This window comes from Temnothorax americanus, unplaced genomic scaffold, assembly GCF_048541705.1.
Source record: "Temnothorax americanus isolate GAGA-0224 unplaced genomic scaffold, ASM4854170v1 Scaffold66, whole genome shotgun sequence".
NCBI lineage: Eukaryota > Metazoa > Arthropoda > Insecta > Hymenoptera > Formicidae > Temnothorax > Temnothorax americanus.
The window spans coordinates 395,805-414,047 of NW_027509788.1; the positions used below are offsets into that span (position 1 = coordinate 395,805).

General features: G+C 32.0%; 1 protein-coding gene, 1 long non-coding RNA gene and 1 pseudogene across 3 annotated transcripts; 2 read left to right on the top strand and 1 right to left on the bottom strand.

Moving 5' to 3' along the window:
• The first annotated feature begins 4,777 nt into the window (after positions 1-4,777).
• Positions 4,778-6,010, top strand: LOC143905723 (uncharacterized). The gene is made up of 4 exons (XM_077421302.1): positions 4,778-4,912; positions 5,242-5,599; positions 5,706-5,769; positions 5,846-6,010. The coding sequence occupies exons 2-4, from the start codon at positions 5,286-5,288 to the stop codon at positions 6,008-6,010; spliced, it is 543 nt and encodes a 180-aa protein (XP_077277428.1). The 5' UTR covers positions 4,778-4,912; positions 5,242-5,285.
• Positions 6,011-8,284: 2,274 nt separating this feature from the next.
• Positions 8,285-9,389, bottom strand: LOC143905710 (uncharacterized). The gene is made up of 4 exons (XR_013259297.1): positions 9,242-9,389; positions 8,734-9,064; positions 8,435-8,618; positions 8,285-8,359 (listed from the first exon to the last, which is right to left on the bottom strand). It is a non-coding gene; the product is annotated as an uncharacterized LOC143905710 (long non-coding RNA).
• Positions 9,390-13,837: 4,448 nt separating this feature from the next.
• On the top strand, positions 13,838-17,763 carry LOC143905703 (uncharacterized; annotated as a pseudogene). Its single transcript, XR_013259292.1, has 2 exons — positions 13,838-17,239; positions 17,605-17,763. The product of XR_013259292.1 is annotated as an uncharacterized LOC143905703 (transcript).
• Positions 17,764-18,243: the final 480 nt, after the last annotated feature.

Below are 18,243 nucleotides of genomic sequence, written 5' to 3' on the forward strand. Positions count from 1 at the left end.
GATTTGAATTACATATAAATCATGAAACGTAATCTCTCTCTCAACAAACGGATTCTTTTCATTTGTTCCTTCCTCATCTAAATCTAGAGTTCAGGCTTGTGCGCGAGCTTGTCCAAACACTACCGTTTAAGCCCCGGACACACACTTTTTCGTAACAGTAACAGTAAAGTTTTGACCAATCTCGTTGCTCGATTCGGAAACGTACGGCTGTACGTACGGTGATTGGCTAATTTGTTTACTGCTAACGTCTTAAGCTGATTCTGATTGGTTAGTCCCATGAGGCTATTGGTTAGCCTCATGGAACTAACCAATCAGAATGATTCCGAGATACGTCTTGCATGGGGAGGCACCCTTAAGCGTCAAGCAGCAAGCAGTAACCCAATCAACGAGGTGAAATCAGCAGTGGCGTAGAAAATATCGCCTCGCTGATTGGTTGCTGCTCGCTGTTTGACGCTATTGACGCGTCGTGTCTGAATCCAACTTTACTGCTTAAGGGCCCAGACACACACTTTTGCACAACGCATAATGCGTAAGCATAAAAAAATTATTGTTCCATACACATGCGTGCATAAGGAAATAGACCAATCAGTTTTCTTATGCTTACGTATTATGCGTTGTGCAGAAGTGTGTGCTCCCCGCTTAAAAATCTATCCAGACAAACTTGCATAGTAGCCCGAGAACTGGCGTTAAAAAACTGCAAGAGTTTTATAATGGCTGATTTTTTCACTTAACGTTATATTGCGGGTGTACAGCACCCACTCGCAAGGTCAGGTACTGGGACACCTGGCGCCGGCGCGCTTTGAAATAGGTCAAATTATTAAGTGCGATAAAAGTGTTTTGTAATGGCTCAAATTTTGTGAGAAACTAATAAATAATATAAAAAACTGTTAGAAAGTGGTCAGACCGCACAGTTATGGGACGCAGCGAGTCAACACCTCGCATCAGTGCTTTCTGTTTCTCCAAATAACATTTTTCTTATATCAAAAGCTTTTATTCGTTTGGTAAATATAGAAGGTAATGCATGAGGTTTCAAATTTTTCCTTTTAAGCGTTAACCCTGTAAAAATAATTAAATAATATAATTGTATTTTTATAGTGTGGTATAAGATAAAAGTTTACTCATTTGTGCGACTTACCCGTACATTTGGTTGTTTTAAAGAAATCATCTTCCTTAAAATGTGCAGAACATAATCTCATTGCACTTGTAACCTTAAAGTCCAAGTGCCGATGTTGGGGTAGTGCATTCTCCCAAAGTTTTCTTTTCTCTTTATCCTTCGGAAATCTGTGCACTCCTTTATTCGTGCAGTTATCCGCACAACACACTATCATTTCTGTTCTAGATTGAAGAACCGCTATCAATAAACACGGCAACACGCACAATCAAACTTGCACAAGCCGCACAGTGACATATATCCAAACGTCAATATATAGGTTATTATGTCTAATATATTTCAGTTAATATTTCAGTTAATGAATGCGAACAAACATTATCGATTAACATACAGTGATAATATTTTTATTACAATACTGATTTTTCCCATATGTTAACAATTGGTGTTTGAAACTCGCGCGAAATACTACCAATTTTGATATGGTGCTGCACTCTATGCTAGCTTTCACTGAACAACCCCATTACTAGACCGCTGACAGGCATTTCGGCTGTGATGCTTGCCGCCATGTTAATTTTAGTCAAGATATGCTATACTACAGATTCTATGCAAGTGGTTTTATACAAGATTTCTGTACAATAATCTGGCATATACAGAATGTCCAAAAGAAAGGGTTTAATACTACAGGAGTAGTGGTTCGATTTCGGCATTCAAGTACGCTACACGTTAAAGGCATGACTTACAAACTTATTGATAACATGTACCAATATTTAACACAAAAACATTCACCTGCTTCGTTATGTACTGTAATAACGAATACAGATAAACGCACATCATGAGCAACTGAACACCCGATAGTAACTTATTGTTTATTCAATATGGCCGCATCTTTCATTAACACTTGCACCTCGCACTCGCATCAGCTTTTCGGCAATGCGTCCATAGATGTTAATGGTCTACTAGTATATATATAAAAGTCTATAGATATTATATATTTATAATTTTAATTCTGTTGTCAGCTTACAAGAAGTGGCTGCCGGAATCCGCGCACGCATAAGTGGCACAGATATGACGGCACACAGTGGCCGCCTTTGTAATTAAGAATAAAACATTAGGATTGTAATTATACAGTTTTTTAGATAATTAAATTATTTTATATATGAAAAAAAAAATCGAAATGCATCAGTTTTAATCTTCCAGCAAAGGGTCGATTGTGTATCTTGAAATAATGAGGTAAAAATTACAAAAGTGAGAAAATTCATTAGCGTATCTACGATTTTATTTATCAAAATCTAATAAAATCTGTCAACTTTTGTCATTTTTACCTCATTTCAAGACCTCCAGACGTACCCGGCGGTTTATTTTATCGACTTTAAAAGTTGGCGGGAAGTCGACTTTCCGTCATGACGGGAAGTCGACTTCAAGTCGACTTAAAGTCGATTTTTTGCTCTTTTGAAACGCTCAAGAAACGTATTGATTACGGCCGTTACGGCGTTATACGTTCCTTGTGCGTTGATCTACGTTACGTTACCATACGAGAGCTTGTGCGGAGGCTCTAAAGGCCTGGACACACGAATCGACGGAAGACGTAAGATGTAAATCGTAAGAAAATCCACTAATCAGAGTCGACTATTCCCCTTTTCTTCTCTCTTAAAGAGGGGAATAGTCGACTCTGATTGGTGGATTTCCTTACAATTCGTCTTACGTCTTCCGTGGATTCGTGTGTGAAGGCCTTAACCGATACGTTTCTTGTTTCTTGTGCGTTAATTTACGTTACGTTACGTTCCGTGACCATACAAGAGTTTTGTGCGGTGGCTCTAATTTGTAGGAAAGTTTAGTAACTTGCTAGGAATTTTCTAAGAAATTACTAAACTGCTGCTTGCTGCTGCAGCATTTCACTGCCCATGAAAACCTACCTTTACTTTTCCCACTTCTCTCTTTATTTCGTTCCGCTTTTATATGACTGAGTTCCTCATGGACGATATTTTATGAAAAAAACGGAAAGAATTTTAACTTAAAATTTACAATAATTTTGAATTATCTTTATTTTTCCGTTAATATATTTTATGAAATTGTGTGTATTCCATTTATCATAGACAGATAAATGGAAACTGTTCAATTACAGTTGAATTTGAGAAAAATAATTGACTGTGGTTGGTCAATTTCTTAGGACTTAGGGCTTAAAATACCTATTGTAGATGGGCACTTAGGGCCGGTTTACAATCAGTTGTATGTCGGAGTCGGATGTCGGAACGTAGCCGATGGTCCAATGAGGCAAATTCGTTTTTGAAAAAGAAATTCTCTCATTGGACCATCGGTTGCGACATCCGACTAAACATATGACTGATTGTAGACCGGTCCTAAGGCAGGGCACACACACTTTTCGTAGAATGTAACAGTAAGGTTTCGACCAATCGCGTTGCTCGATTCTTAGGCTGAGTTTCCACTGAGCGCGTCACGCGTCGCGTCGTCCGAGTTGAACCAATCAAAACATCCCATTTTGATCCCGTCACAAGAATGTAATGAAATGGGATGTTTTGATTGGTTAACTTGTGACGACGCAACGCGTGACGCGCTCAGTGGAAACTCAGCCTTACTTCTATATTTTGAAAAAGGCTTCCTCTAACTTAACAAATTACTACTTAGGGCCTTGGCACATAGAAAAACTTAGGGTTGGTTTATAATAGCCGTAACCGTTGATTTAAGCCGTAATCTTTAAGAAATTGACCAATCACAGTCGATTATTCTTCTCACATTCGACTGTGATTAGTCAATTTTTTAAAGATTACAGCTTAAATCAACGGTTACGGCTATTATAAATCAACCCTTAAGCAGTAAAACTCAAGCAGTAAGCAAATCAGCCAATCACAGTCAAGAACTTAAAGGCCGTGGCACATAGAAAAACTTAAGCAGTAAAACTGAAGCAGTAAGCAAATCAGCCAATCACAATTAAGAACTTAAGGCACGGCCCTAAGCGGTAGCGAATCCATACCGTTGATTTCTTACTGCTTAAGTTTAACTGCTTAAGTTTTTCTATGTGCCAAGGCCCTTACGCGGTGCTACTAATCTACAAAAATTAAATTGTAATGCTTAGGGATTTTCGTTAGTACCAACGTTATCCCCTCTACTTTTTCGGGAAACTGTCGTGTAACCAATGGACGCTTGCGCATGCGTGCGATAGGTGACAGGTGGATTACTAGGGACTCTACACGACGACAGCGCGACTTCCATTCCTTTTTAGATGCGAAAGGGCCGGTATCACAGTCTTCGATTAACGTGATTCTCCGATTAAACTCACTCTGTATCTCTTTCTAACTATCCCCCTAGAAAGAGACAAAGAGTGAGTTTAATCGAAGAATCTAGGGAGAATCACGTTAACCGGAGACTGTGATACCGGCCCAAAGGGCTCGATTGTTGAATTCATTCGCAAGAGAAACGTGCGAAAATTCTGCTATTACAGAAACATTGCAAGTTAATTAGTTAAGGGTCGACAGGAGTCACGGCCGAACTCCGAATTGATGTTGGAGACCTCGCGCGGTGACAATACGAAACTTCGTTTCAGTGTCGCCAACGTCGAGAAACTAACTTCTGGTTTTATGTGTGAATACGCACACACACCATTGAACTGCTCACGCGGACGCACGGTAGAAAGGCTGATGGCAGAGAACGAGACGTAAGCGCTTACGTCTGTCGTAGACGTAGACGTGAACTAAAGCAGAGAAAAACGTAGAGTCGTACTTCGTAGTACGTTAAGTCGTGGTCGTGACTGCTAAAGAATTGCGTTTTGATAAGAGTACATAATATGTAAGTATATAAGATACATATAATTTATAAATAAATATACTAAAATAAAATATAAATTATTTTTTACTTTAAATACTTTATTTACAAAGATAACGATTTATTTGCCTTTTTCTTTACCGAATGATCAAAATATAATGATAGTATTTGAAGTTAACCAATATTTTCTTTTTGTTATATGTTGTCATAAAAATATTTGAAAAGTAATATTTTTAATTATATATATTGTAGTACAAAATACAGTTATGAACTAAATATGATTTATTATAATTGTAAATTATTGTTAATAAAAGGTATAAGTAATTAATAAATTTTATACATTAATGTTTCAGAATATATATTATAATAGTTACAGTTTACAGTCTTTGTAATAAAAATGGAAAATGATGATGAATTTCTAATTCTGGTAATACATTGGATAAACTTATGTCTTTTGCTAATACGTAAAAAAAGACAAATTAGATGGCTAAATAGACGATGGCTTGTGAGCCCTATTAATATGAGAAGAATTCAGCTTGGAGATTACAATAATTTATTCCAAGAAATAAAAAATGATCCTCAGTTGTTTTATCGTTATACCAGAATGACATTGGTACATTTTCAGCAGTTAGTACAAATGACAAAACCATATTTGACAAAAAAAAAGTCTTCGTGCTTAGTTCCAGAATTACGACTATTAATAACTTTAAGGTATTTATATAATAACTATATATACTTTTTATAGATAACTAAATTATATATAATTGTTTCATATTATAGTTAATATTAATGTATTGTAATTATTATATTTTTATAGATATCTTGCTACAGGTGACTTACCAATTACCATTGCGTTAGCCTTTAGAGTTGGTGAATCTACAGTAAGAGAAGTAGTAAAAGAAGTTTGCCATGTTTTATATAAGGTTTTAGACCCATTATATCTTAGTTCACCTACAGAAGAAGACTGGAGAAAATATGCACATGGATATTGGAATAGATGGAACATTCCAAATTGTGTCGGATCTGTTGATGGCAAGCATGTCAGATTACGTTGTCCTCCAAGATCTGGAAGCTTATATTTTAACTATAAGAAATTTTATAGTATCGTATTATTGGCAGTAGCTGATCATTTGTATAGATTTGTGTTGGTTGACATTGGAGCGTATAGAGGTAAGCAAGAACAAAAATTTTTTTAATTTTATGTATAATATAATAATCTCATATATATATTGTTTTATTACAATTATTTATTTTTGTATAATTCTTTGTTATAGGAAACAGTGACGGAGGAATTTTTAACGATTGCAATATAGGCACAAATTTAAATAATAATATGTTAAATTTACCAAATGAACAAATAAATCTTCCTAATAGCAATCTGAAAACATACACGTACTTTGTGGCTGATGATGCTTTTAAACTGTCTAAGAGAATTATGAAGCCTTATTCCAGCAAAAATTTGATGTACAAACAGAGGATTTTTAATTATCGACTTTCAAGAGCACAAAGGACAGTTGAAAGTGCTTTTGGAATTTTTTCCAATAAGTGGAGAATATTCCACACAGCGATTAGTATGTTACCAGAAACTGCAGATTTAATTGTAACAGCTTCTGTGTGTCTCCATAATTATGTATTGAAAGAAGAACAACAAAATGGACATAAGATGTACAGTCAAGAACCAAGTTTCAAAGATAATACTAACGAGGTACAAATAAAAATAAAAATAATTATTTAATTTTTTGAATTTTAATATTTTTTGATGTTTTTTCAGAGTTCTCCTTGGATCAATATACCAATAAGTAATTTTGAAGAAGATAATGACGTAAGATATGCCGAAAATCAAAGGAATACTTTGAGTAATTATTTTATCTCTGAAGCTGGAAAAGTGGAATGGCAACATGATTATGTTCAAAGAGGTGTGTATATGCAGACGAATAATTATACATGTATGTATGTGTGTGTGTGTGTGGAGAGAGAGAGAGAGAGAGAGAGAGAGAGAGAGAGAGAGAGAGAGAGAGAGAGAGAGAGAGAGAGAGAGAGAGAGAGAGAGAGACTGAGAAAGAGAGAGAGACATTATGTTTTGATATGTTAGATTATTTAACATATTTAAAAAAAATTATCTATTTGACATAAGTTTCTGTACTAAATAAAGAAAACAACAAATATGTAAACTATTTTTTTTACAGTAGATATATATATATATTTAAATTAGTATATATATATATATATATATATATATATATATATACACACACAAAATATATATATATATTTTATATATATATATATATATATATATATATATATATATATATATATATATATATATATACACACACAAAATATATATATATATTGTATGTATATATATATATATATATATATATATATATATATATATATATATATTATATGCTTTTTTCCCATGTACTTGTAATATATTATAATTAAAGAAAATTTTATAAGTAAATAATTATATTTATTATGTATAACTTTTTTATGTATTATAGTAATATAATTCTTCTTTGTTAAAAATTATTTAGTATAAAGGTTCTTATTAGGAATTTCTTGAGAAGAATATTGTATTTGCAATTTTTTTGGTGGATTCTGTGAAATAAAATTATTGCACACACACACACACAATTAATATAGATAAATTTATTATATAATAAACTATACATGCGGTACAAATATATTCTATGATATTAAACGTTAGTTGTAACATTTTAAATAAGAAAACATATATTTCACAACCTTTTGTAGTCTTATGAAATTATTTAAATTATTAGTATCACAATATATACAAAAAAAAACATACTTTTTGCAAGCTTAGGAACTTTGGTAAATAAAAAAATCACTTTCATGTTGTCTTTGGTAAATAAAATCTTTTTAAAGCAAACTTATTACAGATAAAAAGAAGCAATCTACTTATAGCTATATCGTACTATATAAAATTTTTTTAAACAAAAAGAACTTTTCACATTTAAACAAAAAAATATATAAAATATTTTTAAACAAAGTATAAAATCTTTTTTTTAAACAAAAAGAACTTTTGAACAAAATAATTTACTTCTCTGATAATGGTGCAGTTAGAGCATCCATTACCATTTTTCTTCTTGTATCTTTCTCCTTTTCTGAAATATTACTAAATTGAATTTTAATAAATTCCATGAAAGCATCATCTGCTTTCGTTGTCGGAATTTTATCTTTTTTTTTTCCATGTAATTATAAATTTTTTGACTCATTTGAAATAATGTTTGTTCTAATTCCTTAGTTTCATTAATTTTTCTTTTCTTCTGTTTTGGTTCTTCATTTTCTTTATTAATATTCTTCGTATTATAAATGTGCTCCTTGTCATTTTCATTTTCTTCTGTGTTCACACATTCTTCATTTGCAACACTTTGTGATTCATCACAACTGTTATTTTTTTCAAGTGTATGCGACTGTGATTTTGTGCAGTTTGTGTAGCTTCTGAAAATAAAACATTCGTGTGTTGGACAACAAATATATATATTTAAATAATGAATTCAATAAGTTACCCCCTACCTTCACCTTCGTCTTTTAATTACATTATCCAAAAATTCTAATTGCTTAAAAAAAGGAAATCGGGAGGATTTAGCAGCACCACTGCCACTTCTTGATTCAATTTCCATCTTTTTTTTCTCTCTGTTATATTGCTCTCTCAATGATATGCATCTTTTTTGGCAATACGAAGGAGTATAAATGTCACCTAAATAAAAATAGAACATTTTAGTTAAGAATTATTATTATTTATTAACAATCATCACATTATTATTATTTTATTAATTACATAATTTATGGTACAATAAGTGAAATTTACTCACCTTCGTTTGGATCATTATTTTTGATATTTCACCCCAAGCATTTTGTTTCATTGCGCTGTCCTTAAAATTGTTATTACTTTTATCATATAGAAATGGACGTTCTCTATACAGTTCTATCAAAAGCTCATCACCACTCTTTTCTTCAATAGTAATAATACTTTCAGGTTCACTACCATCATTCAGATCACAATCATTTACATGTATTTCAGATGAATCAACAGTATAATAATTTAAATGATCCGACATTTTTTTGCTCAAAGTAGCACTCAAAAATGTTTTCTAAAGAAATATAACAATACAATTATAAATCTTTTTACCGCAGCAGTGTACTCTGAAATAACAAAGAAAATTATTGGTTAACCTCAAATACTGTCATTATATTTTGACCATTCGGTACAGAAAAAGGCAAATAAATTTGTCTTTGTAAATAAAGTTTTTAAAGTAAAAAATAATTTATATTTTATTTTAGTATATTTATTTATAAATTATATATATATTATATACTTACATATTATGTATCAAAACGCAATTCCGCAGTCACGACCACGACTTATACGTATTACGAAGTACGACTCTACGTTTTTCTCTGCTTTAGTTCACGTCTACGTCTCAGACGTAAGCGCTCACGTCTTCTTCTCTGCCATCAGCCAAAGACATATGCTAAGACTGCGGCGTTGCCGCGTCTGTGCGGCGTTGCCGCGTGCTCCCCGCTTTAGCAATACGGCCTGAAAAATGCTTTCTGGCCGTCCGTAGCAGAAGGCAGTAACGTACCAAGGCCAACAAGCACCCGCTTTAGATAAATTTTGTTTTGCTGATGTATTTAGAAAATTTACAATAAACTAGAATGATTCATCAAAATGTTTTTATATCAGCGGTGTACACGTACTTTTGTTGTTAAAATTTTGCAGCAAATATTGAGATTCTGATGTATTAAAAAATTAAATGGATAATAATGTTGATAAACACTCCTTTTTTTTTATGTTATGAAACTTTATTTTAACATTATACAAAATTATTTCACAATAAGTTTTATTTCTGTAATATTATATGTAAGTTATATATATATATATATATAATATCACATATGTCACAATTATACATATTATTATGAGAACACTTTGCAATAAGTATGTATGTATGTATGTATGTAATAAAAAAGTCATTATTTTATTATATATATATATATATATATATATATATATATATATATACAATCATGCAAGTATTTGCGACAATTTTTCGTCAAATAATGTTTAAAATAATTTTATTGCAAAACTACGCAATTAGGCAGTTCTGTATTGAAAAAAATAAGAAGAAAAATAAAATAATGACTTTTTTACTTGCTATAGTTTCTATATAGTCACTCTTTCAAATACGACAATATCAGAAATGTTAAATAAATGAGAATTAAACATATTATTGCGAGAACACTTTGCAATAAGTATGTGTATATATATATGACATATATGTCATATATATATATATATATATATATATATATATATGACATATATGTGATATAACACTTACATATAATATATTACAGAAATAAAACTTATTGTGAAATATTTTCGTATAATATGAAATAAAGTTTTATAACATTAAAAAAAAGAACAAAAAACGGAGTGTTTAATTAACATTATTATCCATCTAATTTTTAAATACATCAGGCTCTCAATAATTGCTGCAAAATTTTAACAACAAAAGTACATGTGCACCGCTGATATAAAATTATTTTGATAAATCATTCTAGTTTATTGTGGATTTTCTAAATATATCAGCAAAACACAAAATTCATCTAGGTTTTCATTTATGTCTTGCATGTATGTTGAGATAGGTACTGCACTTCTCTGGCCACCTTCTAATGCATAGAGCATACAGTCTTATCCAATATAATACCGACTTTATTTTGGTATACTATTTAATATCTTATTGATGTTTACTGTGATTTTCTATTATTAAATTTTATAATTTTGTAATTTTTATTTATAACTCATATTTACCTATAATATATAAAATAGATATTATTTTCAAGTTACATCATATTTTAATCACAGAGAATATGACAGATATATTTATAGCATTATTTACTTTAATCTTACCATTGATAATAATGCCAAGGAGTTTGGTGTTGAAAATTTATAATTACTTCGACTGTATATATAATTGTATATAAAATTGTATATAAAATCATTTTGACAATAAATCATTCAAGTTTATTGTAGATTTTCTAAATATATTAGCAAAACACCAAATTCATCTATGTTTTCATTCATATTTTCTGCATAACTATAATTATAATGTATGTAAAGAGTTACTGCATTTCTTGCACTTCTAATAATTTTTTTCCTTGTAATATAAATAATGAATGATGTATAACATAATTCATTTTATTTGTATGAAAATAAATAAGCAAGCAACAAAAAAAACGAAAAAAATTATTAGGAACTATATAGAAGATGGATTATAATGCATTCAATGTACAAATCTGGATGGATGTCGTTCTACAAATTTTTAATGCAAATCAAGGACCTATTAAAGGATTCAAATCCATGTTAATTGCCAGTATGAAATCTACACATGTGTCACAAGATTTTGGGACGTATATAGAAAAAGCAGTGACCAAAGCTACTAAATTTGCATCCAGACATTTAAAAAAAATTGAGCTTACTAATAAGAATGGATAAGCGATTATACTTGTTAAAAATTATTATATTATTAGCACAAGAAATACATATAATTGTAATAAAATCATATTTTTATCTCTATCTTTATATAAATGAATGTATGTGTTTGTCCGCTATGCAAATTTACAGTTTTGAAATTAAATCAACCTAATTTGGTATACTATTTTATGATACTCTAACTTAGACCGTAGACATATTTTGAGAACCGCATCATTACCGATTTTTTGGGATATCGGTTCTAAAATATTTATAATGTCTGTCTGTCTGTCTGACTTACCTACTGCGAACTACTCATTTATTAATGGACCGATTTACTGGAAACTGGTGCCAAAATTTGTCTAACTTTTCGGAAATAATGTACTAATATATAACATTCTTACGGTGGTGTGTACGTATGTTTGGACGTTACATTTATATATTTTATGTATTTGTCAAATAAAGAAATATAATAAATAATATAATATAAATTATGTCACTCTTGGTCGTGTTCCGAAACTGCCAGTACTAAAAATCTATAGGTCACGTCACATGTATTACAGATTTTCAGCACTGGCAGTCAATTTCGGAACACAGCTCTACGGCCTGTATTACAATATATTGTACAAAATGTTTAAAATAGTCATTGGTAAAGAGGAAAATAAATTATTATTTGACGAGGTATTCAACGTACGTTGAATGTATACGGACGTAATGTACGTATTTCATGTTAGTTTTTCAAGATAAAAACGGGTTTTGAATGACAGTTCTTTAAAACGTTGTTTTTTTAAACAGCTGTACATAATTTTGCACAAAATTGTACTTTTAAGTACGACATTCCTATAGAATGTTTCCCTTGGCAAAATCAAACAACTTTTTCTATTTTAAATTGTGTAAAAAAATGTAGAAGAAATATATATATTATTATTTCATTAAATACATATATGTATATATGTGTATTTAATCCGTGGTTATAAATTAAGTTTTATATCTGTTTTTTTTTGTAATAACATTATTTATATCGATTTTGATTTTATTATAACATATTTCTTTTGTTAATTTCAAAAATTGGCTGTAGTCGTAATAGTTTGGATGATTTCTGAAATATTTTTGCTATAAACCAGGTAGCAGACAGTCGTCATAATGACGTGATTTTTACGTCATTTTATGACGTATGTTACGTCATTTATTCCTAGAGTTTAACGTAAAAATGACGTATTTTACACGGTCCTAAGTCACATCCCAAAGACGTCATTTTCTGACGTTTTATTGACGGCAAAAATGGGTTCAATGTACGACATACCGGTTTCTAGAAATGTTTTTTATGAAATTAAAATTTTAAAACTTGAAAATTTTGTCTACTTGATAAACGTTTATAAAAATATGTTCTTTTTCTTTATTTAAGAAAAAAAAAGTTTTTTTAACTGTTTCGTTACATGCCATGTGCATATAGACGCTCTCTCAAGGCGGTCACCCACCCATCCTAGTACAGTACCGCGTCGGAGTCGCTTGACTTCGATGATCCAGTGGACAGTGACGATCTTCTCACCCTGATGCTTTCTTATTAACTGTACTTATCTATAAAACAGGTACATCTTTAAAGTGTTCAAAAATCTTGTAATGATATCTTCTTGATAGTTATAACACTGCATGAAGTAGTTGTCATAAAACTATAATTACACACGCAACTAGATCCACTTATACCATAAATTCACCACGTCAATCATAAAATTACGAAACACTTTATAAATGTAGGAATATTCCTGTGAAAAATACTGTGAAAAATATGCCATTTTTACGTTAAACTTTAGGAATAAATGACGTAACATGCGTCATAAAATGACGTAAGAATCACGTCATTATGACGACTGTCTGCTACCTGGGTAGTCACGTAAACGTCTATATAATGTCATTTTACAAAGTCTTTTTGACGTATTAAAACATGACGTTAAATATACGTCACTTAATCGACGAATGACGTTACTGACCAATTATGACCAAATATTGACGTCAAAATGACGAGTGCTTGCTACCTGGGATATTATTATTTTCAGTATTATAATAAATAAAACATGTGCATTTTTTTCCGATTAAACACTAGAAATACCAAAAGCTATTTTCAACCGTTTCTATTTTTTAATATCCTGTTTTTTATTGTAAAAGTAGAAAATGTAGATTATAATAAAAAAATTATTTGATGTTTTTAACATAATTAATGTAACATTACTTTTAAAAATTGAAACGGTAGAAAATTATTTGATATTTCTAGTGTAAAGGTTACTTTAGACAATCTAATATAATTCACGTCAGAAGAATTATATAATTCTATTTGTTATGTTTTGTATTTTGTAATCTAGAGAACATTTGAAGATGTATAATTAATGTATGTATGTATACATATGTCTGTATGTGTATATATTTTTTTACATGTACCTCTAATTTTTTGAATGTTTTTTTATATATGCAATTTTGTCACAAACTGTCGTGAATTATAAATCGTGTAAATTAAAACTAATACTCTTTTAATATCTTTTCTTTTTCTATGTTCTGTCCTGTATATTTTTGTCTATCCTTTTATATTTTTTTTATGTCTATCCTTTATACCAATTCTATGTCTCTCTCTATCTTTCTCTTTCTTTGTTCTATTTGTATTCGTAGGAAATGTAAAGAATTGTTTTCTTTAATATTAAAGAAAACAATTTTTACATTTTTTCTTGACGGAAAAGACCACCACCTTCTCGCGGTTTCCGTTGAGCAACAATATGTACGTTGTCCATGCATTTATTTGAGAACAATTACAATAAATTTATCATATTGTTGCACAAATAATTTATTCCTTTTTTAAATTTTATATTACATGTATTTGCCATTAGCAAAGTAATTATACTATCAAAACAATATTTCTAAAACAAACAATATATAATTTAATGTTTTATTTCACTTTTCTTGTGTTAACAATAATTTATTTTCTACATTAATAACATGATTTTTTTTAGAAGAAAGCGTACATATTGGCCAAGAGTGGATTTCTATTATTTACGCTTTTTCTGTTTTTTATTTCTTATATACAGTTTATTTTCAAAATAAAGATAATATAGTTTTATTAGATATTATTTATGTAATTGATCAATTTTACTAACATTTTTTGTTATTAGTTTCATTACTTTTAAATAAGAGACACACGATAGTGTTTCACGCCTAGTGTGGGAAGGGATATTTTATTGTCATATGCAATGTCATAATATATATTTTATTCATAATCAACATATCAGAAGGGAAACGCGAGACATAACAGACGAGTCAAGTCAGCCGACGCGCTAACGCATATGAACGCATACGCCGACTTTCGGACCGGCTATGGCTATGGCTATGCTTATGTATGCGCTCTTCTACCCGCCCGAAGCTGGCCGAGCCGCGCCGAGTCGCCGGTCGCCGCCGAGCGCCCAGCGCACACGTACACGGCTCCGTCAGCTGTGTGCGTGTCCCCACCAGGCGTGCAGGCAGCGGGCAAACAGCACCATTGGCACCTCTGAACACAGCCCTTGTCAGTATGTTACCACGGAAATTCCCCATAAGCTGCTCTTACTAGTGAGAATCGTTTGTCCCAAAGTTTAGCCTAATTACGTAATGAATCTCATTAAAATTAGGCTCATTTTAATCAGTAAGATCAGCCGCAAGCTGGTACAGAGCCGGATTTTGCATTTTGGCTCTTAAAAATTTATTATAAATAAAATACGGACTCGCAGCTGACCTAACCTGACCCGTGTCTAGCTGCGCGTTTCCCCACATTTATTATAAATTTTATTTCGATCCTTTTTCCAAAATCCGGCTCTGTACCAGCTTGCGGCTGATCTTACTGATTAAAACGAGCATAAGTAAAATGAGATTCGTTAATTAATTAGGCTAAACTTTGGGAAAAACGAATCCGTAATTCCCGACCGGCCGACAGAGGTCTCCACTCTTACTCCTGTCGACCCTTAAAAGCTATGCGATAGCCAATCGACTCTTGCAACTTTTCTATAAGAACAACATTTGCGCATACGTTTCTCTTGCGAATTCAAGAATCGAGTCCCAGATACGATTTTTCTCGTGAAACGTACAAAATGTTTATTTAATAAATAGCATTTTTTCACAAACCCTCTATATAGATTGCAGTTTAATTATCAATATTAAGGGGCACAACTAGTGTGACACTTTTAAAAAATCGATTTTTTTTTGTATTTTTCGATAGTCTATAGCTTCAAAAATAACGTACTAAAATTTTAAGAGTGGATCTCAAATGGTTTTTGAACGGCAGCCTTCTAAAGAGTAGCTGCTCGTCGGTCAGAAACGTGCATAAGCTGAGGGGCCCTGCGGCCTATTATTCGGGCTCTGTCGGCATCGTATATATTATAATAATGGAGGAAGGGACGCTACTCTCTTGTTCCTTTTGTCCTTTTCGTGCATTGTTGTCAGGGAGACGTGTTTTGGAGCCGCTCGACGCAAGTATATGTGAACGACTTATTTAGTTTTCTCGTAACCGTCCTACAGAGCACATCGCAGTATATCTCAGTAAAAATGAGTGAAAAACCTCATTATTCCAATCAAAAAGGCTCTTACGATCATCCTGTGCGTAGATCAACTTCGAGAAAACGAAAATTTACGGGAAATCGACACACGTTCGAGCAGTCCACCGCGCATACCAAACGTCTGCTGAAAAACTATTAGGTACTAACGACGAAGAAATTGTGATTGATCCAACTCATGGGTATTGCATTCTTCAGTTTGTTTCGGTTTTTTCTGCAATCAGCAATTTAGTGATGTGCAAAACTTGTGAAAAAAATGTCACTTTTAATCAAGCAAGTCCGCGGGGCTTAGGATTTAAAATTGCTGTGATGTGTGAATGCGGTGTTTCGTACATCAATTCCGGACCTATGATTGGAAATGCATGCGAAGTAAATAGACGTATAGTGAGTGTGATGCGACTTATTCTGGGTATCGGAATACATGGACTGAATCTTTTTTGTGGTTTAATGGATTTAGTGAGAAAATTCAATACTCAAACTTTCGCTGGATGCTTCGAGAATTTATGGAAAGCAGCAGAATCGGTTTATCAATTTAGTGTGAAAAGAGCCATAGAAGAAGAGAAGAAGCTGACATTAGAAAAAGAAAATTCAGATACAAATTTGACAGTTTCTGGAGATGGTACGTGGAAAAAACGTGGCCATACTTCACGTTTTGGCGTAACAACTCTTGCAGGAAAGCATTCTAAAAAGATCGTCGATTCAAGTGTGAAATCTACTCACTGTCATAGTTGTCAATTCTGGGAGAAAAAAAAAGATAGCGATCCTGAAAAGTACGAAGAATGGCTCTCACAGCATGATGATTGCGATGCAAATCACTCTGGATCGGCTTCAAAAATGGAAGTCGATAGTGTAAAAGAAATGTTCGATCGCTCGATTGATTATCATGGAGTGAAATATATGCGGTATATTGGCGATGGTGATAATACGTACGCAAAATAACAACGAAAGTTACAATGGCTTGCTTTGGCACTTTGCTCCGAAACACCTCCACAATGGATTGAAAACCATTGAATTATCCAATTATCTTGCTGTTGGGATATTCAATGATGGATTTCTATCAATTCTGAAAATGTTCAGCGTGATGGGAATAATAATTGGATCTGCAGCAAGGGATTATGCCGCCGATAGAGATGAAACGAGGCTGCGCCTAGCAGAGTATCGTCATCAGGCTGCTTCGAAAGAGGGTCGATTAGCTCGAAGGAAAGCTTCAGCAACCCAGCAGGTACTTTTCGAGGAAGAGGAAGGTGAATTATATGGGCCTGGAATAGCAGATTAGCTGTAAGTATATTTCTCGATTTATAACAATAAAATCAATATTTTTATCTTTAAACGCGTTTTTCTCAAAACGACATTTTTCGAATTTGCTGCAGTTCTAAAACTCGAATACAAATCATCCGATCGACTTGAATTTTTTTGGAGCGTGTTTAGTATTTATTTTTCTATACAATGACCTTCCAGTTTTTTTATTGGATGAAAAATGTCAATTTGTGTGCCATGCAAAAAACCGCGAGATTTTTAAGCGTAATTTGAACTTTTTTTTAAAAAACTCCGCCATTTTGTTGGATTTTAATTTTTTTTCATAATCCTAGGTCATTGTACGGGAAATACCTTCTAGTTTAACGGACATTTTTTTTTTATTTCAGGCACTCTGAAGGCCGCAATCACTGCAGCAGTGGGAGCACGTTTTTTTTTGGAGACTCGGGAGATGACACATAAGTCGCTGAAAATTGATTATTTTCATACAAAAAAATTACTGCACATAGATCATTTATACACAAATATATTCTCAAAATTTCAAAACATTCGATGCAATACTTTTCTTTTAATAAATTCCCGAAAATCACCTTTTTTTGGGCAGTCACACTAGTTGTGCCCCTTAACCACGTTATCAAACTATCAATTCGCTTATCATCACTTTAAGATCCAAACTAAAACAGATAAGAACTTGATTCACCCGAGACTAAATATTTTGCTAAACTTTTATTTAATTTAACGTGCGATAAAAATTTCAAATTCATATCAAGAATTTATATGAATTGAGATTGCTCTCCCCCTTTCAGTCACTTCTCTTATTTACCGTATGATATTTATACAAATATAAATACAATATTACAATACTACTATTGACTACATTGAATACTAAGGCTGTATTCCAATATTCACTGTCAGTACTGAAAAGTTATATTTTTCTATATTTTACGTCATGTATACTATAGATTTTCAGTACTGACAGTTGCTGACAGTAAATATCGGAATGCAGCCAAAATAAGCTGATATAATCT

What these genes read in the sequence shown, in the direction of transcription:
- LOC143905723 (XM_077421302.1), top strand. Translation starts at nt 5,286, where the DNA reads ATGGAAAATGATGATGAATTTCTAATTCTGGTAATACATTGGATAAAC. An exon ending in CGACTATTAATAACTTTAAG is followed by an intron (nt 5,600 to 5,705) that starts GTATTTATATAA and finishes ATATTTTTATAG; the next exon opens with ATATCTTGCTACAGGTGACT. An exon ending in TTAGAGTTGGTGAATCTACA is followed by an intron (nt 5,770 to 5,845) that starts GTAAGAGAAGTA and finishes GTTCACCTACAG; the next exon opens with AAGAAGACTGGAGAAAATAT.